The sequence below is a fragment of the Xenopus tropicalis genome, chromosome 7, assembly GCF_000004195.4.
Source record: "Xenopus tropicalis strain Nigerian chromosome 7, UCB_Xtro_10.0, whole genome shotgun sequence".
Taxonomy (NCBI): Eukaryota; Metazoa; Chordata; class Amphibia; order Anura; family Pipidae; genus Xenopus; species Xenopus tropicalis.
In genome coordinates, this window is record NC_030683.2 from 62,276,842 (window position 1) to 62,303,969 (window position 27,128).

Consider the following 27,128-nt stretch of genomic DNA (forward strand, 5'->3'; position numbering starts at 1 on the left):
TTTTCAACCTAACTTACTATGTAAGATCTTTTTTAATTATCACTACAAAAAAGCTTGGATTACTTAAGGCTAGTCCAAGGTACTTGGTACATGTCTGCTAAACAAATTGAGGGGAATTGTTATGTTATGCTTCACTGCGCAAGCAAATACATTTCAGTAAAAATCATCCTCAGATTATCATTGCATTAAAAGAAAATATTTAAACTTGGGGGGGGGGGGAAGATATCATTGATGTTTTGCTCACAGTAACAGACTTTCTATAGAAAGATACTGAATAAGGTTAACTATAGGCATTTAGAAACACCAATTAACTATACTGACTATACTGTATGTTACACTGTTGACTATTAACATATTTATAAATCATCTGCAAAAAAATGGAACATGCAAATTTAAAGGAGAAGGAAAGGCAAAGTCACTTGGGGGAGCCAAAATGTTAGGCACCCCCAAGTGACTGGAATCGCCTACCTTTTACCCCGGGCTGGTGCCCATGTTAGGTGAGAACAGCCCCAGCCCGGGGTACCTGCAGCGCTTCCTCCTTCCTATATCGCTTGCGTGCGCATGCGCAGTAGAGTGAAAAGCCGAACTTTAACAGAGAAGTCGGCTTTTCACTCTACTGCGCATGCGCCTATTTTGTTAGTCGCAGTGAAACGAAGCCAGAAGGAGGAAGCACATCACTCCAGGTACCCCGGGCTGGTGCTGTTTTCTCCTAACAGGGGCACCAGCCCGGGGTACGAGGTAAGCAATTAAAGTCACTTGTGGGTGCTTAACATTTTAGCACCCCCAAGTGACTTAGCCTTTCCTTCTCCTTTAATGAGCACAATTAAAACAAAATATTAACTAAAATCATTGCATTATGGGTAAAAATACTGTATAAACATTTGTGCTATTCATTTGCATTTTGCACTACTTAGCCATATATCTGTAACTCATTTTACTGAAAGACTGATAGATCTGTGGAAATTGTACTGGATACTGAAGCAGCTGTGTTAATTTAGACGAGATGCTGTTTGCGTTATTTAAGTCGCGAAGACTATTTTCGTGCGTTATTTGATGCAATGTGCGCTAATTAGCACATCATGCTAATTGTCACGCGTGCTAATTACCGCACGTGCACTACTTTTCGCGCGCGCCATATTAGCCATACACACCATTACGTTCGCCTGCTCCAAGTAGGTGTTAATTTTCGCATAGACTAATGCGATATTTAGCGTGTCTAAGTGGATTGGGTTTAAGTTAGAACTCACCAGGGCTGATTCACTAAAGTGCGTTAAAACGTGCACTATTTATAGCATGGGTAAAAGCATGCGTTAAAAATATCACTTCTAATTTTTTGTGTCAACGCACGATTCACTAAAACAACATTTGCGTTAATTTAGACAAGCTGCTGTTTGCGTTTAGTCACGAAGACTATTTTCGTGCATTATTTGATGCAACACGCACTAATTAGCACATTGTGCTAATTGTCGCGCGGGCTAATTACCGCATGTGCGCTACTTTTCGCGCGCACGCCATATTAGTCATCCACACCATTACATTCGTAAAACTACATTTTTTTTTTTAAATGACCATTTCCCTGCAAACTGGAGGCTGCATCACTCTAGGGCCAACACATACTTGAATAAATCCCACTGCAAAGTCCATATTGTGTTCCAAAAGCTCATGAACTGTTCTATAATTACCGCCTGCTCCAAGTAGGGGTTAATTTTCGCATAGACTAATGTGATATTTAGCGCGTCTAAGTGTTTGTGAATCATGCGTTAGTATTATTTCTGCGCAAGAATTAATGTAATGCGGTAAAATTAATGCATGCGGTTGCGCGCTAATTAACACACGTGTTATACGACTTAACGCATGCGCTAATACTTTCACGAATCGCACGTTTTTTCCCCGTCAATTTTAACGCAAAAAAGCATGCAATAACGCTTATCGCACTTTAGTGAATCAACCCTCATATTTGATAAATACACTTCTAAAAATCCCATAGGAATGAATAGAACGTGAGTGAGTTTTTATGTATTAAGCTCTAAACTCGCATTTTGATAAATCTGCCCCTAAGTGTGGTATTAGCCTTAGCCTACAGCAACTGTCCTGGTCTAATCAGGGCAAAACAAGTATATTTCCCTGTAAGTTTCACCTAGATTCTCGACACCAGATTTGTGTTATCGAAATAATATACCGTATATACTTGAGTTTTTCAGCACAAAAAATATGCTGAAAAAGTGACTTATACTCGAGTATATACGGTATGGATTCTCGCACATGCAATGCCCCCCCCACCGTGGGTGACCTTAGGTTAGGGCAGGCGCGCGCAGCATATTTGAATGTGCTCGATGTGCGTCTGCTGCGCGCGCCTGCCCTAACGTAAGGTGCGCACTGAGTGCATTGCATGTGCGCATCGAGCAGCGACTACTAATTGCCCCCCCGCAAGGAGATTGGGTGTGCCCTCCAAACCATTCTACCCCTTGGCAACATGAATAAGGTAATAACATGATTACACTGAGGCCAAATATAGTTGGATATCAACAGGATTTATTGGCAGAAAATTGTGATTTTAAATTGTGAACTGGATCCCATTCCCTGTGTTCCCCAACAGGTTGATGTACCCCCAGCGCCCTGCTTTCCAGGATATAAAACCACTTATCCTCCATCACTCAGCTTTGCACTGTACATGTATGAAGCTCTACATGAATGTATTTTTACTGGAGCTTCTCCATATCCAGACGTGTACTGTATATTAGAGAGATGGAGCACTACATGAATAGATGTGATTTGCTATTGGCAGCCCACGGTGGCTGGATGCAACTGTTGCTTATTTAGAACCCCATTTTTTGCCTCTGATTCCCATTCAAGTTTATTAAATAAATGTCTATGTAACTTATTTTACCGCCTTGTTATTAATTACTACACTTACGTCCACATGTTCAAATTGAAATTCATTCGTTTTGCATGCAGACCTGCTTCACCAATCAGGATTATGTCAATTTAAGGCATCTGGGGCGGTTCACCTTTAAGTTAACTTTTAGTATGTTACATAATGTCCTAGTCCTAGCAACTTTGCCATTGGTCTTCATTATTTATTTTTTGTAGGTTTTTATTTTTTGTCCTTTTTCTGCCTTTTCACGCAGGCAGAATGGCATGATGAGCGTCCCATTGGTTCGGTAATTAGAAGCATTAAAGGAAAAAGAAAGGTAAAGTCACTTGGGGGTGCCAAAATGTTAGGCACCCCCAAGTGACTTTAACCGCCTACCTTTTACCCCGGGCTGGTGCCGCTGTCAGGAGAAAACAGCACCAGCCCGGGGTAGCTGCCGGCGCTTCCTCCTTCCGGCTTCGCTGCGCGCGCATGCGCAGTAGAGTGAAAAGCCGAACTTAAACATTTAAGTCGGCTTTTTCGCTCTACTGTGCATGCCCGGCCACCGGCAGTTTAGGAAGTAGAAAGCGGAAGGAGGAAGTGCTGCGCTCCAGGTGCCCCGGGCTGGTGCTATTTTCTCCTAACAGGGGCACCAGCCCGGGGTACAAGGTAAGCGGTTAAAGTCACTTGGGGGTGCTTAACATTTTGGCACCCCCAAGTGACTTTGCCTTTCCTTCCCCTTTAAAAAGAGCGCGTACATCCCTTAATGGTGCAGCACGCACCGCGCATGATGCCGTGCGCACACGCGCTGCACCATTAAGGGACACACACACTCTGTTAGTGCCCTAGGCTTATACTCGAGTCAATAATAATTTTCCAGTTTTCTTAGGTAAAATTAGGTACTTTGGCCTATATTCGGATCGGCTTATACTCGAGTATATACGGTAATAACAATGTTGCATGTCTTTATAAATGCTGAAATAAATCTGCCTGCAGAACTTTAAATAACTTTGCCAATACTAAAATAGATTTAATAGTGGGTTAACCAAATATCAGTTGCTTCTCTTTCTACCTCTCTCAAACTAACTTAAGGTTAAAAATCTCAAATCCAAAAGATTAAAACAAATCTTGTAAAGATAAACACATTAATAGCAATATTAAGTATCCCTTAATTCAGTCAATTATCTTTTTAAACCATGTGACAATTATTATGCATCGCTTTACTAATACATGAAGTGAAAACTCCTGTGTGGCCTTTTGTGAGTTGCTGCCATAGGAGGGGTTTTGTGCTCCTTGGAGACCCTATTACCTCAGGGTCAGTAAGCAGTGCCAGCTGTGATGTAAAGAAAGGGTTCTATAGGAAAATGGTTCACATTACACAGCCACTGCCTTTTAACTGTTTTAAGATGAGAGAAAGAAAAGCATGCCAGACCATACCTAAAGTAGGCACAATGCTCACAGTGCTATTATGCACATAGCTTTCCTCGTGTGTATTGAGTAAGGATATCCCTATATTTAGTGCTTATGCTACTGGATTATGTTGTTTAAGTATTCGTACTTGGTTAAGTACGAATACTTAAACGCCATCATTCAGTAGCATAAGCACTAAATATAGGGATATCCTTACTCAATACACACGAAGAAAGCTATGTGCATAATAACACAGACACACACACTTGGCAAAAATATGTACAAAAACACAGCCTAGTTCAGACAGATTTCTGTAAATATGGATTTCTTACCTGCTATTAGACTTTGACTTAGAAGAGCAGAAGTCAGTATAAAGAGCGTCATTGTGCTGCTCCCAGCATTTCCAAAACTTTTCCAAGAGACAGAGGGAGAGAGAGAGGCAGGGAGGGACATGGGGGGAGGCTCCCAGAGAGGGAAGAGTCAGATCTCTAAGTTTCAGAAACACTGGCCAAAACACAGAAACATTAAAACATTAATCCAAACTCCTGTACAAGTCTATAAGGAGACACTCGAATAACATTTGTGTACACATTAGAAAGTAAATCCTAAATTGCGAGTAGGGATACCTTTGTGGAGTGTTAGAACAGTCACAAATGTCTAAACTACTAAACACTGTATTCAGAATATTCATATATGTCGTGATGCAGTGTTTGTGGGTAAGTGGGTAAGACAGCAGTGTCTCCTGCCTAGGCCGCAAAGATGGGGGGGGGGGCGCTAGGCAGGTAACGCTTATGCCTACCCCTAATCAAGGATAGCTTAGGACTGGCGTTGCAGTGACCTCGCTCCCTCCTCTGTCTGCGGCATTACTGCATATGCGCATACCTGCATCTGCATGCACACTCGCACCTGGGGGCCAAGGTGGTCAGACGGGTTGCCTGGGGGCTAGCAAACTTTTCATGTACTTTACACATCTATCATTTTTAGGATAATAGGTCATCATATAGCACAGTAACCTATTGCATCAGAAGATGTATATGTGAGTTGTGTCTTTACTCTATATTTGCAATCTTACTAACATACTTCATTCAGTGTCCCACTTTATATTTCACCAACTTCCATGCCTCCCCAAAAATGTTTATTTCAATTATGGTGTTTGTTTAAATCCACATTTGTTCTTTTCTTCCAGACAATAGCTATGTTTTCAGCTAAAAAAACTGGAGGTTTTAGGCTGTTTTATTTTTTATTGAGAAATGTATTTTTCTTTCTTAAGGGACAACAGATGCAACATTGATTTCTCATGAAGAACTTCAATTCTGAAGTTTGCTTCAAAAACACTACTATAATTTATATAAATAAGCTGCCGTGTAGCCGTGGGAGCAGCCTTTCACAGGAGAAAAGGCTCAGGTTACACAGCAGATAAGCTATGTAGAATATAATGTTTTTTTACAGAGCTTATTTGTTATCCACTATTAAACCTGTGGCATTAAACCTGTCCTATTTCAACTGCCTCCATTGCTACACAGCAGTTTATATAAACTATAGTAGTGTTTCTGAAGCAAGCCAGTACATTGCACATTGTGCACATGCGTGTACCCCAACATGGCAGTCCATACCAGGAGTTCCCTCCAGGTTCAGGCAGTGTAACAGAGGGTTTTTTTTACAGAAGATACTTCAGAAAACTTTCTTCAGGAAATAATATTGTTTCCCCCAGCTGGAGTACGTGCTCTATAAGTATTGTGGGTGAAAAAATGTTTTTTTTTTGGCACAGATTCCCTTTGAGCAGTTCCCTTAAAGGTTCCCTTTAACAGTAGTATTTTAGTTTTGCTACATTTTGCTAGTGCCTATAATATTCTAGGGATCATGGGAGTGCAATGAAGTGAAACAATATTTTCCATGTAAATCTAAATAGTAGAGAAGTACCAAAAAAAAGAGCTTTATCTTCTAGCCATAATTTGTAGGATTAAATTTGAGACCCAAAGGCCATGGAGATGTCAGGATATTTGAATTCTGCTTGTATCCGAGAACTTAACTTGTTCTGCAACATCCGGCTGGTTTGTGTCCTGTACGACAATTGGCTGTGTGCAGGCACGCGCACCTGCTTGTCTTGGTGCACTATGGGCATGTGAAAAGTTGCACATGCTGTGCCGATGCTGAAGCATGCTGCACCAGTCCTGATGCACGCTGCAATCCTGGAGTACGCCCCCAACGCATGGGCAAAGCTCTTTTAAGGATGCCAGGCTCAGAAATTCTTTGCTAAGTGATCTTTTATCCAAGCTGAGTTACTAAGCCTGCTTCTCCTGTCAATACCCTCTTCTCCAGTTACCAATGAACCTGAACTGATGCAGTTAGGTTTACTTAATTCCTCTCTGACTCCCTAGTAACGATCCAGGAGACATTGCCTAAATTTATGCCTGTTTTGTGGAAATGCTTGTCATCTGCTTACTTTTGGTACTAGTCTTCTTGATAAGAACTTTCATTTTACTCTTCTTCTGTCTCTTTAGCTCATTGGAATAAAGATTGATGTGCCTGCCATCACTGATTCTGGGGCCTGCAGTTGTTTCATTGATAAAGACTTTGCCAAGTCACATAACCTGCCTCTCCAATCCAAGTCTAGCCCTTGGTCAGTTACCTTTGTGGAAAGTTCAACCTTGTCTTCTGGTCCAATCACTTCTAAGACAAAACCACTTAGTGTAATTCCTGCAAATAAGCATAAAGAAGATATTGTCTTTAAAGTGATTTGCTCCACTTTGTGTCCCTTGATTTTGGGCCTCCCAGAAATAAATTGGTCTTCTGGGAACGTTGACTTCAACTCTGTTCCCATGTTTGTCTCTCTTCATTAGCTGAAGCTCCTCTCTTTACTGTTCCTTGCTCTAATAGACATTTTTAAGCACTTCCATTATTGTTTTGCTGACGTATTTGATGAACGAGGAGTCAACTGTCTGCCGCCCTATTGTATTTATGACCAAGTGCAATTGACTGACTTTCTGCAATAAAGTTTCTTAAGCATTATATAGACGAAAATCTCAAGAAAGGAGCAGGTATCTTCTTTGTTGAAAAGAAAGATGGCACTTTTAGACCTTGTATTGATTATCGTGCACTTAATTAAATTTCCAAAACTTACGTTCAGCCAAAATTTTTTCTAAGCTTGACTTAGAGGGGCTTATAATTTAGAAAGAATTAGGGAAGGAGATGAATGGAAGATGGCTTTTTGTACCAGATATTGGCATTTTGAGTACCTGGTCAGTTGGTCTCTGCAATAACCCTGAAACATTTCAACACTTTGTCAATTACATTTTAGAGATTTCTTGGACATTTTTGTTATTGTCTACTTAGATGATATTCTAATTGTAATATAATGTGGTGCACACTAGATTCCGCTATAACATGATAATGCTTGATGCATAAAAGAATGTAGCTTGTTGGTGAGGGGAGGTTCAGTAGCCATCTTAAAATGTGCAGCCTGAGAGTAATACAGATCCCTAACAGCAAGAGCATGTCCTGTGTCTTTGTCAATAGTTAAACTCCACAGTCAGAAACACTACACTAATCTTCTCTCAGTCCTTGGATGACCATCATATTAATTTGCAGAAGGGCTGGTGCGGCATGCGTCATAATCGGCATAGCGGCATGTCCGTAGTGCACCACGATGAGCAGGACACCCATACATGCCCCTGCGCACAGCCACTTGCCGAACAGGACATAAACCAGCCAGAAGTCGCAGAACACGATAATTTCTCTTATAGCTTGGCTGCTGCCATCCCTGACTTTCTACCTGCGTTACTGACTGGGTTTTGCTTGCGTCTGCCCAGACCACTGCCAGTATTTGGACTTTCTGCCTGTTCCTGTTTTCTGCTGAGGTGCATGTTGTTCAGTTTATTAAATCTTTTGTTTAAAGAGCAGTTTGTGTCAAGCCTCAAAATGTTGGGTAGTAGTTACACAGCACATCAACTTCTCACAACCAGTTTAACCTGCCATTCAGAGAAAATAGTCCAGCTCATGGTATTGGTTAAAACATTCTTAAATAGCTCCCTAATTGGGCTATTGCCTACAACTGGATCACAGATGGTGTGAGTCAGGGAATACAAAGGCACAGGGGAGAAAGCCACTGATGTAAATGCCAGACCTTACTACACTGCCTCCTGTGGTTTAGTCTAGAGGAGCAGTGGCAGGTACACCTCTGGTCCCTTGACAGGAGATTGGTATAAACCCATATCTGGATAAACTATCCTTATGTGGTCCAGTGAATCTGCCACTTCTTTTTGGGAGAATGATGTGGAAAACACTTGCTGATGACCAAACAAACAACCATGCTGGTCCATAGCTCACAAGCCTGCAGCTTTCACCCTGTGAAACTTGGTCTCTAGCAGGTTATATTTAAAATTTTAAGTGATCTGATACCGTAAGTTATGAGCTACAAAGAAAGTAATTCTAACACTATTAGCCAAGGGATTGTAGCTACAAAAAGCTTCAGGAAGCAAAAAATCATATCTATAAAAGGCTGTTGTCTTTTATTTGCAGAAAAGTGTTAATAAGCCAGCATACATACATACATATTGACAATATAATTCCAACTCAATAACTTCTGAATTTAAAAATGCCCATATTAAATGGCCAACTCCTTTTGCTACTCTTTTTGCTACAGCCTCTGGTCACACCTATTCAAAGCCATTTACACCCTTGCTTTAAAAATATAATTTACTTTGTAAAAGCATGGGCTGCAAAAGTATGACAATACAATGGCTTTACACTTGATAAAAGTTTAAAAAAGGGCAAAGGGTGGGATTAGCAGAGATGCCAACCACCCTGAACCAAGCCTGTGAAGTTTTTGGCCACAACCATGCCTAGTTATGCCCCAATCACATATAACCACCTGTTATTCCATGGCCTCATGTCTAGGCCATGTCCCTTGAATTAGGGCCCTTGTAGGTACAAGACCATAGTTTTTACTCTAAAGAAGCTTGCCATTGCTGCTTTCATTAGTAAGTGAACCCTTCAGCACAATATTCCAGATACCAATCCCATTCTCGGGAAGGAATTTTTAGACTTGGGCTATAGGTTGACAGATCCTTCTCCTTTTAGATTATAAATTCAACACAAATAAATGTAACTGCAACTGCAGCAAAAAATGTATCAGGGTCTGATCTATGTCTACAAAATTAATCTGAAATGCTTACCTGAACTTTTATCACAGCTTACCTAATGCTCACAGGACTAGGGATTAACCACCTTCACAGATCTAATACTCAATTTCCAACAAATCCAGGGCATTTAAGATGAAGCTGACATTTTAGAAGTTCTCAAAGGTCAACAAAGGTCAGTTTCAGTTTCTTCCTGCTCCAGTTCTGCAGTGGCTCTTACTCGTAGCAAATATATTTAGATCAGTGTACAACAAAAAATAAGAAACATAAAAGCTACTAATACTACATAAACGGCAAAAATCCCATCTACTGGGTTACACACCGAATATTTAAGGGAACAACTCTTTGTCAAGTAAGAAAACATTTAAAAAAATATATTGTTGTGTCTTAAAATAGTTCCTTTCCCTTAGACTTTATTGTTTGAGAAGTCCAGTGCATTCATGACAGTCTTCTGTCTTCTGTCAGTCTTTGGATTCATTGATCAGTGCAGACTACCATGAGGCTCCCCATCTCCCATCCTGGAAACATAATTAAACAAAACACTGCATAAATCAAAATGGCAAACACAGCTAAATAACCTGGGCCGGGGTATGGGGGCAGGCCTACCCATGATAAGAAAGGGATGAATTCATTAATTTGATTCCTTGATTTGATTCTTTGATTGTACTGTAATTTTTATGTTTAATATGGTTAATACAATCTGGAAGATATAAATAATTGAGAAATTGGCACGTGTGATGTATTATTTGTATTTAGATCTGCTGTTCATTTGTAGCAATACTCTGTTGCTCAGATAATAAAAAATATGATTACCTCGTCATTTTTATTATGTGATGAGCCACAAAATTACAATTTACTGGGAAGTGACCTGAGGTTATTCTTACCATTCTGTAGACTTATTTTGCCATGCACTAGTGATGTGCGGGTCAAGAAAAACTCAACCTGCACCCAAGTCTAACTCTCCCTCTCCGAACCTGAGCCCTACCCGACCAGGCATCTCCCATCTATTTATAGGACCACCACGCCAGTGGTCCCACAAATATAAGACGCATAATACATTTCCTTGATTTTACACCATTTAAAATTGTGGTTATACTGTATATATTTCATACTTCCCAATAGTCTTGATTTTCAAATGACTGGATAATAGAATTTGCATAAATTTGGCACATTTAAGCCAGGGACACAGGGTTAATTTTCTCCACTGGCATAGACAAGTGAGTGGATAAAATACAATCCACTGCCTTCCATTGTTTATACTTTCGGTGACAAATTCGCCCCACTGTGCATCCCCGAACTTATGTTTTGAAAAAATAATTGCATTAATATTTTTATTTTAAACATTGACGGTGGCTTATAGTTTTAGGAATATAAATGGTTAATTACTGTGTTCCTCCATCTTTTTTTTCCTTCAGCAAATCAGGTTAAGCAATGCACAAATCAATTGTTAAAACAAAATTTGTAAATTTGTAAAAATGGAATTAAATATCCATTACCCCTTTAATAAAATGCTACCTTGGTTTCACATGCTTGATTTATTTTTGTTGCTACCTTATATATTATTTTCTTTCAATCATTTTCTCTTTCATTCTGCCCTTTAATTTGTATTTTTTACATTCTTTGTTCCTTTTGTTCCTCTGCTTCTTCTTTAAGTTTGCATTTGGTGAAATGAGTAATTCCCTCATATGGAACTACTTTATTTGATGTCTTTTAGGTACTGATTTTTAAAAATGTTGATATTAGTTATTTATATTGCAACTGTCCAATAATATTTTGAGTTTATAAAGAAATTGTTTGAATTTGACCAAGGCCATCATCCAGCCATAGGGTATTGTGCTCTTTTGGTGAAAGTGCACATTAAAATTATGCAATCTAATTTAATTTAAAAACACACCCACATAACCAAATGAAACTTAAAAAAATGTTTTTGTTTTTTTTAAAAAATAATGTATTCCACAAAAATTTTTATTTTGTCAACTTTAATATCATTATTAATATAATTTTGTCCCCTCATGGACTTAATGAGACTTTACCACTCTTAGATTCTGTGCGTGTCCACTGGTTCTAGTTACTTGTTCTCCTTCCTGACAAATGTCCCTGTGGGGGACCTAAACATTGAGGTAATAAACAGTGTTTTTTCACCTATTAACAAATCTTGAGACTGGTGACATATTTTCTTTTTGTTTTATATATATATTGTAAACTAGCGGGATCCACGACAGACACTTCCTTGGCTTTAAGGCAGTTTATTTACACAGGGGTGCCCATTTCAACATACAAAACAAAACATAAAAGTAAATCATGCTCTCTGGGCGCTACCTTCACCCATTAGGTTAGTTCCCTCACTGACCTGGGTCCCTTGTGGACTACCAGCAAGAAAACACAAATGTTGGGGTTACCCCTGTACAACACTTCTGAGGAATTAGCTCAGCCTCCTGGCCTTCCTTTCAGCTCCTTAGATCCTCAGTCTGGGCTCCCTCTGCTCCTTGCAGTGGCAGGAAGAACCCCCAGCCCCTCTGGGTATCCTTCCTGCTCTGTGCCCTGCTCTGAAAGAGTCCTATACACCTTCCCATACAATTAAATACTTTTCCACAGGACAGCCTTCCTGTGGAAAGTAAGCTCCAATAGGTGATCTGGACTACTGGAATGGATCACCTGATCTGCTTGTTCTATCCAGAACTCTCTAACGTCCAGGGCCAGATAGCAAAACCCTTTAAATAGAGAAACCATTCTCTGTTTATCAACCTCTCCCTTAGTGTAAAAAACTAACTAAAATATAATGTGCTGCTGCCCTGCACTGGTAAAAGTTGTGTGTTTACTTCAGAAAGTCTACTATAATTTATATAAATAAGCTGCTGTGTAGCCATGGGGGCAGCCATTCAAAGGAGAAAAGGCACAGGCACATAGCAGATAACAGATAAAACACTATTGTATTCTACAGAACTTATCTGTTATCTGCTATGTAACCTGTGCCTTTTCTCCTTTTTTCCAGCTTGAATGGCTGCCCCCATGGCTACACAGCAGCTTATTATATAAATTATAGTAGTGTTACTGTAGCAAACACACCAATTTTACCAGTGCAGGGCAACAGTGCATTATATTTTTATTACTTTAAAGCTCTTTTATTTTTTGGTGTTACTGTTCCTTTAAAGGGAAAACTCACATTTTCTCTCATTTGTTGGGCCATTCTACCACAAATATATATATATATATATATATATATATAATATGACATTTATATATAATATAATATTTATATATAAGATTTTTATTCATGCACTTAACTAAAAATCCCACCAAACAAGTTCTTACCTGAATGACCTTTGATTAAGTGACTCGGATTCTGTTATATAAGGAGAATAAACAGAAAATAATAAATACAAATTTTAGTATGGTATAAATATATATGAGGGTATTTGTATATCTAAAGTGGCTAAAAGAGCACTAGAAGAAAGCTATAATATGCAATGGATAATATGTGATGTGAGAATGCAAGATAAACAAATAAAATATATATGTATTTTTAAATAAAGCCTTTTGTTGGAAATTGAGTGAATGGCAACAGTTTTTGGAAGAAATGATGGTATAGAAAACTGAGGTCACAGAATAAATAGTTTTGCCTCAACCTGCAAAGAAAATGTATTGGCTATGAAGACAACAATTTGTAACTTAAATTTAAAAAAGGTTCTTAATGCTTAAAGACCATTGTCATTATTCTAAATTTGCCTACATTTTCAAAAGTGGTTCAGTCTGTTTTTGTTTTTTTTTTATCTACAACTTGTAGATCTACAAATTGTCTTTATAGAAAGCAATGGAGAGTGATTTTGGACAGCTTGATACTGCATTTTAAGTAAAATAAAACACAGTGGGCAAAACATCTGAAATCGCCCTGTGTACAATTGCACTGAAATAGCAGCAGATAAGAGGTTTGCATTAGCGATATCAGTGCTGAAACTTGGCCAGGCAGTCCTTGCTGTATCATGGTTTCCAAAGAGGAAATGTAAGCCTCAGAATAAAATCAAGCTCATTTAGCTCTGTTTCATTCCATTGGCTCAGTATAACACCAAGAAATCATACAAAATCTTAGCATAGTATGGGGATGATGCTCTACATGGGCGTCCACAGAAGGGGGCAAGAGGGGGCACTTGCCCCCCCCTGGAAAAGTAGCAAAAAAACCAAAAACCTTACTCCGTTTCTGCACTTTCCCCTCAAGCCCGTTTTTGCTGTGCTCCGATTGGATCTTTCTTCTTGTGGATTCACCAATCAGAGCACAGCTTCCTTGACAGACAGTAAAATTGACCAATCAGAGCACAGATGCACACAGGGATCGGGAGATTTTGCAAACTGGAAACAGAAATAAAGACTGAAAAGAACAATCTGCCCCTGTAACTTTACCTGAGAACCAACTCTCAACTTTTGCTGCAGTTTTCATCCCACAGGTACTATACAGTTCTAAAGAATCACTAGCTGACATTAAATTGTTTAATTTATAATCTATCCCCTACCCTAACACATGGAGGGTAAGTTAACTCTTTCCCTCTGAAAAAGCTCATTGTGTGTTTATATATGTGTTGTTGTTTTTTGCACTTACTATTTTTTTTTTTTTTTTGTCATTGTTTTGTTCATTTATAGTAAGTTACAGTGGGGCCAATGTTGTGTATCAGTGCCAGTGTTATAGTGCCAGGGCCTGAATATCTGCCATCTGTACCCACTGCTCCTCATGGCATATAATGTGCTGGGTTTGTAAATACGGACTGCGTCTCACTGTATATAATGGGGAGTCAGTACCCACTGCCTTTCTTGCTATAAAACTAACCTAAACACATCTAAAGGGGTGGTTCACTTTTAAGTTAACCTTTAGTATGTTATAAAATGGCCTATTCCTAGCAACTTTGCAATTGGTCTTCCTAATTAATTTTTTTGAATAATTTGCCTTTCTCTTCTGCCTCTATACAGATTTCAAATGGGGGCCAAAAAATATTGCTCTGCGAGGCTACAATTTTATTATTATTATAATTTTGTATTACTTATTTTTCCAAGTAGGCCCCTTAACTATTCATATTCCCATCTCTTGTTTAAATCACTACCTGGTTGCTAGGGTAAATAAGACCCTAGCAACCAGATAGCTGCTGAAATACCAAATGGAGAGCTGCTGAACAAAAAGCTAAATAACTGAAAAACCATTAAAAATAAAAGTGAATTAGAATGCGAACTACCCCTTTAAGCTAACTGATCCCAAACACAAATGTTTGCAGATCCCCTAACAGAAGTGCGCGTATGAATACTTTTACTACTAATACTAAACATTTTAGGGTAAAAAAAAAAAGCACCCCCACCCGCACTTTTGTACAGTATCCCTGGGAGTCAGTGGGAACGGCAAGAGGTAGTTGGGAGGTTAACTTTTTACGTCAGCAGTGAATCCACTAAGTGTCACATTAGCTGTAGGTCAGTCTGTGTATGGGCCATATTTAGCCTCCCCTAGTATCATCCTGCAAAAAAAAAAAATATATATATATATTTATCTGTTGCAGGATGATGCTAGCTTACTTGCCCCCCCTTGGAAAATTTTCTGCGGACGCCCATGATGCTCTACTTTAATTAAGGGATTGCATACAGTTAAAAAGATTAGCTGTGAAATTTAAATTACCTGAGAAGTTATTATCAAACATGTGCTTCTTTATCATGTACAATTTAACAGCAATAAAAGATACAGCCAAAATCGCACCCACGCAGGCTCCAATAACAGCGTACTGAACATCTGGAAAACAGCATGATAGCGCTTATACAAAAGGAGTCATAAGTATGGGCCCAGTATCATCTTTATTTCTTCATCGCTGTCAGTATCATCTTTATTTCTTCTAACTGACATACTTCCAGCAGGAGTCCTGTGGCAGCATTCACCTAGGAGGGTATGCATGCACAGGCATAGTATGACTGAATTGGGAAGGAGCTTCAAATGTGAATCTGGTTTAAAGATGTGCAGAGCATATGACTAATCTGCTTAATAGGAATTTGTGTTGTGCTTTAAGTAGACTTATGGGATACTTTGTACCTAATTTTTTGGTAAAGTGATGCCTACAGAGAGCACATGGTGAAATCTTGTGGGAACTACTAAACGGGAGACTGTAGAGAAGTAATTTGATATAGAGCCACAAGTAAAAAGCCTCTATGATATAATTCAGGAGCTATGTGAGATAGAATGCAATGGAGAAATATGTGATACATGTATATGGTATGAGCATTTTCTGTTTGTTTTTTTGTAAGATAGAAAAAGCAGTTTTTTGTGGAGATGAGAGAATACAACACTGAGAGGTTATGGGACGGTTCCAATGGTTCTAAACAGTTTATGTCCATTGTTTGTAGATTTGATGCAACAGTTGTACACTCACCAAACTCTTCTTTATTTTTGTCATCTGCAGTTACAGGACCTGGAAACATATTTACATAATTAATATGAATTAAAAACAATTGTCCATCAAATTTAGGAAGGGTTCTGGAAAACTACATTACTTATAATAACATTATATCACATAATTTGCACTCTCCGTTATATTAATGGAACTATATTTATTTTACTGTACATATACAATGTCTAACTGTTGCCTAGAACCATTTTTGGCTCCAGTGAAGAGAGGAGAAAGTAGGAGGTATAACGCTGTCACTTTTTGTTACTTGCTTTGTTTGTAATGTAATGTTCTGTCTATCTGTAGATTTCAGCAATCCATAGGGTGGCAACAAACAAATGCAACAAAGCATGTGCCTAGAGATTTTCAAAGGTGCCCAAAATCACATGCCTGACCATCTGATTAATAAGATTGTGCTAGTCCATAGTATTGTAGAACTACTCTACAGCGAATTGTGTCAAAAGACAAAACATGTACATAGGAGTTGCAAAGGTGCTGATTTTCAATTTACCAATATGTTCACCCCATAACTACATGCCTGACTAATCTTATGAATGTGAGTATACCATTCCAACACTGTTCAGTTGACTGTGTTGGCTGCTCCACCTACTGGTTTCATTACATGTATTGCTCTCACAAATGTCTTTTCTAGTTTACCTTACCTTAACCATGTGACCATGAATAAATCCAGTAAAAGCTTAGTATAGCTACCATCTTTATTGTATTTGCAGCTGGATAACACTGCAGCACTCTACAGCAATCCTACTCCATCTAGGCTTTTAGTCTCTAATTGCAAATGGGTAAATATTTTGCAGTATTTTTTGTTTGATATGCTGTATGGTATCAGTCAGTTATTACAGGTATGGGATCCCTTATCCGGAAACCCGTTATCCAGAAAGTTCTGAATTACGGGAAGGCCATAGACTCCTTTATAAGCAAATCATTATAATTTTAAAAAATGATTTCTTTTACTCTGTAATTATAAAACAGCACCTTGTACTTGATCCTAACTAAGATATAATTAATCCACATTGGAGGCAATACAATCCTATTAGGTTTAAATTAAATATTTAAATGATTTTTAACAAACTTAAGTTTTGGAGATCCAAATTAAATGAACCCCAGGTCCAGAGCATTCTGGATAACAGGTCCCATACCTGAGAAAAGGCACAGATTACATAGCAGATAAACTCTGTAGAATATAATGGGGCTTTACGTGTTATCTGCTAAGTAACCTGTGTCTTTTCTTCTTTGAATGGCTGCCCCCATAGCTACACAACAGCTTTGTTTATATAAACTAGTAGTATTTCTGAGTCAAACACACCAGTTGTACCAGTGCAGGGCAACAGTGCATTATACTGTTTTTAGTTTTATACACTTTCATATTTTGGTGTTATTGTTCCATTAATGACCATATTTCTTTTTGTAATCAATAGCCTGGTTGAACAAATTAAGTTGCCTCTTGGACTCTTGATGGCATATAGTTGGTGCTGTGTGATAGAAAGCACAAGATCCGAAGCATTTTAGTCTGTAAGTTTAGGTTTCCTGGCTCATAAGAAATGAGTGGGAATATAGGGAATCAGATGCTTTTCCAGATAAGCAGGGCCTTCATTCTTTAGGGATTTAAAGGTCAGAAGGACAATTTTGAAGAAAATCCTCCATTTAATTAAAAACCAGTGTAGTGAATGAAGAACTGGTGTTGTATTGCATTAGTGGTGTTGATAGATAGCCTGGCAACATATTTTCTACCGATTGTAACTGGTTCCATTTTTATGCGTGACCATAATATAGGACATTGCAGTAATTCAATCTTGATAATGCAAAAGCATCGATTAATATTGGTATATTCTTCACTGTGACTGGAATCAGATGTTTTATTCTGGCAGTATTTTTGAGATACAGTAGAAGAATGCTGAACCGATGGTAGCTGATACGTCATATGTGAGTGACAGAAAACTATCTAGAATCAACCTTTGGCAGTGCACCTGGTCTGGGAATTCTGTACTTATGCTACTTAGTGCACTGGTTGTGCTCACTGTCATCTTAAAAGTACATGTATCTTGTTAACTTTCAGTCAGTTCTGTTTCATGCACAATTGCAGATTAGTTAGCATTTTTGACTAGTAATGAGCAAATCTGTCTCCGAAAATTTCCCGAAATACAGCTACCACATGACTTTTTCAACACACGCAACTTTTTCTGCAGTGTCGAAAAAATTTTTATGTGACCTTGACTTTTTTTAATGAGACTGCAACATTTTCCTCACTCACAATAAATTTTTGCAGCAGTTTTCCAGTGGTGAAATGCAGATACTGTATCCCTAGTGTCCGATTTTAAGGCGGCGAATATCATCTTTATTACAATGGTATCTCAAGCTAACATAGCCATGTAGCACATGTATGTGGTATCATATTGCTGGCAAATAACATTAGCAACAAAATAGCTCTCTGTGAAGCACCATAAGGAATTAAGGAAATTAAGCTGATGGAGTGTTTTCCAGTTGTGACTTTTTGTGGCCAGTCTGACCTAAAGCATAGTATGTTTACTGCAGTAAGAAAAATTAAAACAAGTATCTGGTTGGTTGATATGAGTAACCTCAGTATGGCAAATTTACTACAGTGTGTGCAGCCACGTCATAATTCTGTGATTGGCACATCTGTTAGAGATATGTGGAGGTGAATTAGTCACTGCTCTACTGTTTCTAAACATCACACCCTAAAACTTGGCATACACAATGCAATACATCTTGGCATAGAACAATGCAATACAATGCAAATCAGAATAATATTTATATTATATATATTATATAAAATCAAAATTATACATGTTCGAATGCCACAAAGTGAACAACCATGCACACAAATGGCATAGTCAATCAAATTGAGATCACAGCCCTTTGCCCTACACTGTGTGAGGTGGGGTAGGGCAGCAAAAAAAAAAGAATAGTTCAGATAGTCAAGCCCTTATGGTACCATGAGTACAGAGAAATAGTGTACTAGGATAACTTTATATCCCTGACAGTTTATTTGGTACTGTGGATGTCTTCATTTTTAATGCTCTTAGGATTTTCTACAATCTAGAACAAAATCAGCAAAACAAGAAGTACATTATTAAGCAAACAGACTAAAAATAAAAAGATAAACTATATTGAGCAAGGGGTTCCTCTATTAACCAATACATTTTTTTTAGATACTCCAAAAATTGCTAACTTTACCCTTTCTGACATACTGCCAGTCATTGTTCCATCTAAAGCTTAAAGGAACAGTAACACCAAAAAATGAAAGTGTTCTAAAGTAATTGAAATATAACGTACTGTGGCCCTGCACTGGTAAAACTGGGGTGTTTGCTTCAGGAACACTACTATAGTTTATATAAATAAGCTGCTGTGTAGCCATGGGGGCAGCCATTGAAGCTGGAAAAAAGGAGAAAAGGCACAGGTTACATAGCAGATAACAGATAAGACACCATTGTATTCTACAGGGTTTATCTGTTAGCTGCTATATAACCTGTGCCTTTTCTTCTTTTGAATGGCTGCCCCCATGGCTACACACCAGGGTTTATATAAACTCTAGTAATGTTTCTGAAGCAAACACAAAACTTTTACCAGTGCAGGGCAGCAGTACATTATAGTTTAATTTATTTAAAATATATACATTTTTTGGTGTTACTGTTCCTTTAAGGCCTTCACATAAAAAATACAACAAATTGGGGGTTGTACAGAAAACTGTAAGCACACACAGAATTTAGTTCTAGTTTAAAAACTAAATATTGTCCACTGGTTGCTGAGGGTTTCTAGTTTATTTTAATGATGCTTTCAGAAAGATCATTTTTGCACACCAAAGTACTAGAGAGAAAATTGCTGCCAGTGTAATAATTCTCAGTTCGGTTTCCAAGGACTGAAAATATGATGTGATGCAGTTGTGACCAATGCGCAAAAACTGAGGCTGTTGCAATTTGGACAGTTTCACTAAAAATGTGTCACTTGGTGTCATTTCTGGTGTTCAGTGTGGTGGCTTGTGCATCCTACTCTTTTGGGCAACTGAGCTGCGGCAATTGACATTGTTGGAACCCTGGGACTACAGCCTGGTTCAGTACACAGTAGTTTTGGGGTCACCCTGCATCAATCATCAAGATGAAATGTGTGCCAGTGGGCCCCTATCTTGGCGGGCCATGGGCAATTGCCCCTTTTGCCTATTTATTAAAATGGTCCTGCGACTATGCTTATTATGGAATGTGAAGCAGGTAGAATGCAGCGGCACCAAGAGCTACTAAACATATTTTTATGACACATTTATAAAGCGTTTATACTTTCCACATTGCTGTAAAATAAATGGATATATACATTGAACAATACATACAAAGCAGCCAATAAATGATACAAGAGGTAAAGAGAGCCCTGCCCAAAAGAGCTTACTAGCGATGAGCGAATATGTCCTGTTTCCATTCAGTGAAAATTTCGTGTAACTGCTGAAAATTTTGCAAAACATGGCTACCACACATTGTTTTTGACATGACTTTTCTTGCATTGCCGTGACTTTTTCCCCACTCTGCAAATTTTTGTTGTGGAGAATTTTTGTGCCATTTTTGCAAAAAATTCAAAGAAGGGTTTGAGACATGGGCTGGGGGATACAAAAGTGCAAGGAGAGCATGTTAATGCATGTACCTTTAGTAAATTTAGTGGATTTTTCATGCAACTGACCAAGCATAATTGCAGTGCAGTAAGTAAATGACTCCTAATAATGCCCTATTTTGCATGTGATTGAACCCGCTACCAGTGTAACTTGGTTGTGCCGGGCCCCCCCTGCAGAAAAATCTTTTGAGAGGCCGAGTGTGACCTATCCCTCCTCCCTGCCTCCCCTCCTGGCCCCAACCCCGCTGCTATATTTAAGGTAGTAGAGGGGCCGGGGGGGGGGACTAAGGTAAATTAGACCCCACAGGGGGATCCAGGCAACAGGGGGTCTGCTTTACCTTAGTATCAGCGGGGTCTGCTGTATATATATTGTTAAACCACAGCTTGTGTCTATACACTCTTGTGGCAATAAAATTATTTTCACCTAGCACTGTTGCAGCAGATCAGCCTGCTTTGATTAACTGAGTGGAGAGTATTTGTGTATGCAGTTTCCTGAATAATTGAAACAAATTGTTAACAAAGACATGTTTAATAAATTGCAGATGCTAGTGGTTAAATATCAAACACAGTAATATAGCTGCTGGTGTATTGAAACAAGCTGTTTATCAGTAGCTTATCAAACATTATGCAACCATCTAGTTGTTGAAATTCTGAAAAAAAAATAATTGAAAAAAAAATATATAAAATGAAGACTGGTAGAATAGAATAACTCTGTTTACAACATACTAAAAGTTACATTTGAGATGATGTGCCCCTTTAATTATTGTGTTACTTTCTTTATGGTTTCTAGATGTCAAAAAGGTCTCAAAAACATTGTGCGTGACTTTATATTGCAAAATAAAGTCAACAAATATTCCTGGAGCGCTTTGATAATTCCATGAGCAATAGACTTTTTTACAGTGCTGGAGTACAAACATTGTTATAATAGGCGCATGAAAGGAACTACACAAGATACTATTACTCACCCAAATAAAACACAAAGATTGCAAGTAACAAAAGCTGACCACTGGCCAGTAAGCCCATGATCTTGAACTGGCACACTGCATGCAGTAAAGCGTTGCTGAGGACTTGACTTTCTGGTCTGGGGTGCTGGCAGAAGAGTCAAAATACTGGTCAGAGCTGTCACACTGTAGTTCCTTAAGTTAACATCTTTTCCTTGATGTAAATTCTAAACATCTGACAGAAGAGCATCAGTGGTGATATCTTAAAAAGTCTGTATAAACAGTTTTCAGTTTGCTTTCTAACTCTTGCACGCCCTCTTTCTCCATCCAGCCTTCTGCATTTTGTGGTTAACTCTTAACCAGTCTGAACATAGAACATGAACCTGACATCATCAGTATAATCATTATTGCAAGAACTACAAGAGTACTAGTATATTAAATATATGGATACAAATCCATACAAACTCACATTAAGAAGGTGAAAGACAATAACAAGTGACAGTCTGGAGTATAAATTTTGTTTGTTAATACTACATGCTACAGAAGAGTGTACACATGAAACATCAGATCACATACAAATACTGACAGATACGGGTTAAAAAGGTCCTCTTTATTAGAACTTACAGTCTAAAAAGAGATAAATACCCAGGGCTCTCATGGAATCAATTATAGGTAGGAATAGCAGGTACAGCAGTGCAACATGACTCTAAAGACTGCCCTGTTTGACATTTTGCTAGCAGTGAATGAGAACAGATTTCCCAGGAAGGTTACATTTTTATAGATCGAGGTAAAGCTGAAATATTTTCGGAAAATATGCTGGACTGTGCAAGGATATTGCAAAGAAGGGTTAAAACTCCACTGAAGTTTAAACAAAAGTTACATATAAACCAAAGAAGTTCATATTTTGTTAGTACTTCTTTATTTTATGCTGCAGTTGGTTTCAAGGTTGTTGTGAGAAAAGCTTAAGGGCTCTTACACAAGGGCGTTCCTTCCTGCTTGCATCTTTCATGCATAGGGGGTGCAGGAAGAAAAGCCTGCGTGTAACACATCAATTTTCATTATTTCCTCCTAACATATAATAAAACTCAGAGCTGATATGTGAGAGTATGCAAAACTTTTGCTACCAGAAATTATAAACATATGAATTGAATATATTCTTTTGTAAAAAGGCAAAGCTGAAGTAAAATTCACAGTTATGGCAACTGTCACTATAACAAATGACTTGTGACAACAATGCTGATATAGTGGCATGAGAACCTTGTGGTGCATGGTGAAATATACAGACAACTTCTATCTTTCTCTTATTCACTGTGTGAGGAGTGGCACTGGTAGATGATTACAAATCTAATGGGAGTTTAAGGGGATCAAGAGCAGGTCTTAACAGTTATAAGGGGTTACAATGCAGAAGATGTTTTACTGCTGTGCTTTATGGGGGGGGAGGGGGGTGCGTAGAAATGTTGATTAAAGCATTAAGGACATAAAGTATATTGTGAAACAGTTGTCCATTTTTTTGTACATACATACTGAACAGTATATACAGGAATGTCAAACCTACAGGCAAGATAGGAATCAACAAAATAGATATGAAACATTAGAAATAAAAATGGGTTATTCATTTCTAATACAGGAGCTTTGCTATGCATCTCTGATCATTCTCTCCTAAGAGAGCATGCAGATAGGCTTTGGTATTACAAAAATAGCTTCTGTTAAGTAGTAGAAGATGAACAAATGCAGCTAAGCCAGGGGACATTGTGTCATAATATATTGAGATAAGACGGCCCCTCTGAAATGAAATTAATTATATATTTGTGGGGCCAATATAGCAATAAATGCTTATCCAAATATTTCTGTGACCACTGTGCCATGAAATGCTGGGGCCACTTTGTCATATATTGCTAATATTGCTCCTAACTTAAAGATGGCAATCAGACCAATTCTTGAATAAGTTTTGTAAAGATGAAGAGAATTACCTTCTCTTCTCTGTTAAACCTTCTATCATCTGACCTGTACCATAGAAAGAAGTCTATGTAAACCAATGATCAATGGTGTTGCCACTTTTTCTGTCAAGTAAAAATGTAATAGATAAATGTTAGTAAGAGAAAACTTTGGCTGTAACATTCACACTGTAGAACTTTTACTACTTCAGACTTTAGCAGAACTACATTTGCCTATCTGTTACTGGTAACAGATTACAACTGCTGTTTAAAAATATTGGTTATAGAATCTCCTAGTGGGTTTATGTCCCCTACAACACAATATATGCAGACATGGGCCTGGAAACTGTGGCAGTCCCATTCTACTAGAACACCAGTATGGTAATTTTCAGTCAGTATATGCAATATTGCTTTAAAAAATTCCAAACAGAACAAGTTATACCACAATGCAAAACTGCTTCTTTTTTGCAATGCTGTTACCACCAGCCATTACAAGATAAAGCATTGCCATGTACAGAATGTGCCTCCATATATATCTCTGACAAGTATGTTCCATCCAGGGTTTTATTGTTTCTTATATACATTAACATAGAAAATTGTTTCTAAAAATATATATGTATAGTTCTCTGAAGATTCAGCCACTTCTGAAAGATTATTTGGCTGATTCACTAAAGTGCGTTTTAACGTGCGCTAGCGTGCGTTAAAAATGTTATTGCGTCTAAATTTTCACTACTTATCGCACGATTCACTATAAGGATCCTTGCGCTAATTTACGCGCGAAAAAAACCCCCAAAAAACCAATATAAGTAAGAAAAAAAAAGAAGTGCTACAGATAATAAAATAGGGGGGGGGGGGGGGGCATTTAAGAATATTTAGCCAAATACTTAGGGGTCCGTTTGCTAAAGTGGCTTAAATTAAGTGGGAGATTTTAGACACAGAATAAATGGCAAATATGTTATGGGCACTTTATTAAATGGGAACAAATATAATATTTCAATTATTCTGTCAACAAAACATTTGATTGGCAGTTATCACACTTACGCCAGAAAATACGCTACGTACTAATTAACGCAACCTTTACTATTCAGCAAAACGGCTTAAAGACAAAATTGTTGGCAGAATATTTGCAAAAATTTAACCCATATAGAATATTGATGCTGTTACTGATCTGGTCTGGTAAATGGGAGGGGGAGGAGGGTCAGGGGAGGAAGAAGGGGAGCCCACAACTGGTGAGCGTTGCCACTCCAGCCTTGGGTGTGAATGGGGATGGCCAGGGTATCACTTCAGATTTGGCTAATAGGGGTGATACGAATATTATTAATCTTTCACTATATACATTGACGGATGATGAACATAAATTGCTGTCGCGAGGTCTTAATTTTGTTCCAAGCATGCAGTGTGATCCGTTTATGGCTATTTTGGATCTTAATAAATTCGTACGGAAGATCACGCTGCAAAGACATTTCGCAGAGAAACAAAGGGATCAGCCATTGTCGGAGGATGATATGGGTAGTGATCAGTCTACATTGGGGTCCGCTGAGGATAGAGTTTGTGATATGGAACAAGTCTCCGCATCATGTTCTATTGATTTTCAGGATGAGTGTGCGGTACAAAATCTAAAGGATTTACATAGGGAAAGTATGATGGTTGATGGGGATGATTTGCCTGTTATCCACACGAATCTGAAGAGTAAATCACAGTATTACCCGGTGCAATCTAAGAGTTATTATATTAAGCTGTTTCAGAAATTGGTACAACAAGATATTTATGGAATGGTGGAGAAATGGGGCAGATCACGGGTTGGATCCAATATTGGAGAAAGCAGGGCCCTTAGATCATTGAGGACCAACAAGCAGATAGTCATCAAAGCAGCAGATAAGGGGGGGTCGGTGGTAGTCTTGGATGCAGGGACATATGAAATGGAGGTGATGCATCAACTGTCAGATGTAAATACTTACACACCTCTAGCAAACGACCCCACACAATATTTTCAGAAATTGTTGAGTGACCTATTATTGGAAGGGCTTTCCATGGGGGTGCTTAACAGTAGGGAACACGAATACCTTTACTGGACAAGCCCCATTATTCCCATTTTTCACACCCTCCCGAAGGTCCACAAATCATTGGAGGATGTGAAGGGACGCCCGATTGTGGCGGGTATTGGGTCACTTAATGAAGGGTTATCCTGTTATATAGACAAATTATTGATGCCTTTGGTATTACAGTTGGCAACTTACCTGTCCCATGCAAATGGAGTTTATTCTACAGGCTGTCCATTTTCTTCTGCACACTAACTATTTTCTTTTTGATGGGAAGTTCTATCTCCAGAGACGTGGGGCCGCTATGGGGGCTTCCTTTGCCCCCACTTATGCCAACCTATTCATGGGTTGGTGGGAGCGCCTCCACATCTTTGGAGATTCTAATCCCTACCATGGTCAAATTATACGGTTTTACCATTACATTGATGACTGCATTGGGGTGTGGGATGGGGATGCCCCTTCTCTACACGCCTTTGTGAGTTACTGTAACGGGGCTGTGGAGGGAATTAAGTTTACCTATGAATCAGACCCGGTTGGGATCCCCTTCTTGGATGTGATTTTTTCCACGGCAGAAGGCACAGTGACAACGGATTTGTATCGTAAACCCATAACACGGAACACTCTTCTGCATGCTAAGAGTGGTCATCCAAGGGCTTGTATTAGAGGCATCCCGATAGGGCAATTTTTTCAACTACGGCGCATCTGTTCCTCTTGGGATGCCTTCCAAGAACAGGCTATGCAACTATGGGATAGGTTTGCCCAACGGGGGTATGACACAGAGGTGATCAAAATTGCCTATGATAGAGCTGTGGCTACCGATAGGAGGGATTTATTGTGTCCCACTCAATCTAAGAAGGCAGATAGACTTATGGCCGTGAGGTTTATGATATACAGAGGAGTGTGACTAATATTGGGGTATACTGATGCAGGATCCGGTGCTGCAAAATATTTTGGATAAAACCCCTTATTTTACATTTAGGAGAGCCAGGAATTTGGCCTCCTGGATATCTAAGAGTTTATACTCCACAGGAAGCAAGGAGCATGAAGCGGTTTGGTTGCGCCACAAGGGCACTTTTAGATGTGGCAGAAAGAGGTGTAAGGCCTGTGGTGCAATAAATGTATCCAAGATCTTTACAGGCACATGTATAGAGCATACATTCACTATTCCCCAATATTTTAATTGCCAGTCCAAGGGTGTTATTTATCTTGCCACATGTGAATGTGGTGCCCAGTATGTGGGAAAAACTATTCGTAGGGCTGGGACTAGGATCCTAGAGCACCTATCAGCTGTGGAGAGGAATGACACTAGATCAGCAGTAGCGAAGCATATAATAGAGAAACATGAGAGTAAAGGTAGAGTGACATTTCAGATAATTGATAGACCCAGGGTTAATGCCAGGGGTGGAGATTTGGATAAAAAGCTCTCAGAGAGAGAGGTTTATTGGATCTACCGCTTGAGGACAACGGAGCAGTATGGTGGTCTCAATAGAGAATGGGAATTGTCATGTTATTGTTGATAATAATGGATCCTTTTACTGTCTATATGAATTTTTATTGTTGGAGCCCCTGTGCTTCTGGATTACAGATGGGCACTAAGGTCTGATGACGGTTCATGTAACTTTGGGACGATTTGTATAAAATATATAAATATATGGTGTTAAATCGTATTAGGTTAATATAGTATTTATTATGTACATTTTATGTCCCTATGGACTCTTTTTCCTTGATGGTTTAATCATTTATGTGGTTAAATAAGGGGGGGTTTGGTTTCCATTGGAATTG

At 38.7% G+C, this 27,128-nt stretch overlaps 2 protein-coding genes across 6 annotated transcripts in view; both read right to left on the reverse strand.

Annotated features, from left to right (window-relative positions):
• Nucleotides 1-4,880, reverse strand: part of vstm4 (V-set and transmembrane domain containing 4) — a 39,717-nt gene extending 34,837 nt beyond the window's left edge. For 2 of the 5 annotated variants that reach the window (XM_031905764.1, XM_004915915.4), the window contains exon 1: nucleotides 4,594-4,878. In XM_031905764.1, the coding sequence (XP_031761624.1) occupies nucleotides 4,594-4,714 (121 nt within the window). In that variant the 5' untranslated portion in view covers nucleotides 4,715-4,878. Of the gene's footprint in view, nucleotides 1-4,593 lie in introns of all 5 variants that reach the window. The other 3 variants (XM_004915916.4, XM_031905765.1, XM_004915914.4) reach the window with 3 other exon arrangements.
• A 3,863-nt stretch (nucleotides 4,881-8,743) lies between these two features.
• tmem273 (transmembrane protein 273) lies at nucleotides 8,744-21,672 on the reverse strand. The gene is made up of 5 exons (XM_031905766.1): nucleotides 21,398-21,672; nucleotides 15,789-15,827; nucleotides 15,047-15,157; nucleotides 12,712-12,742; nucleotides 8,744-9,917 (listed from the first exon to the last, which is right to left on the reverse strand). The coding sequence occupies exons 1-5, from the start codon at nucleotides 21,453-21,455 to the stop codon at nucleotides 9,881-9,883; spliced, it is 276 nt and encodes a 91-aa protein (XP_031761626.1). The 5' UTR covers nucleotides 21,456-21,672; the 3' UTR covers nucleotides 8,744-9,880.
• Nucleotides 21,673-27,128: the final 5,456 nt, after the last annotated feature.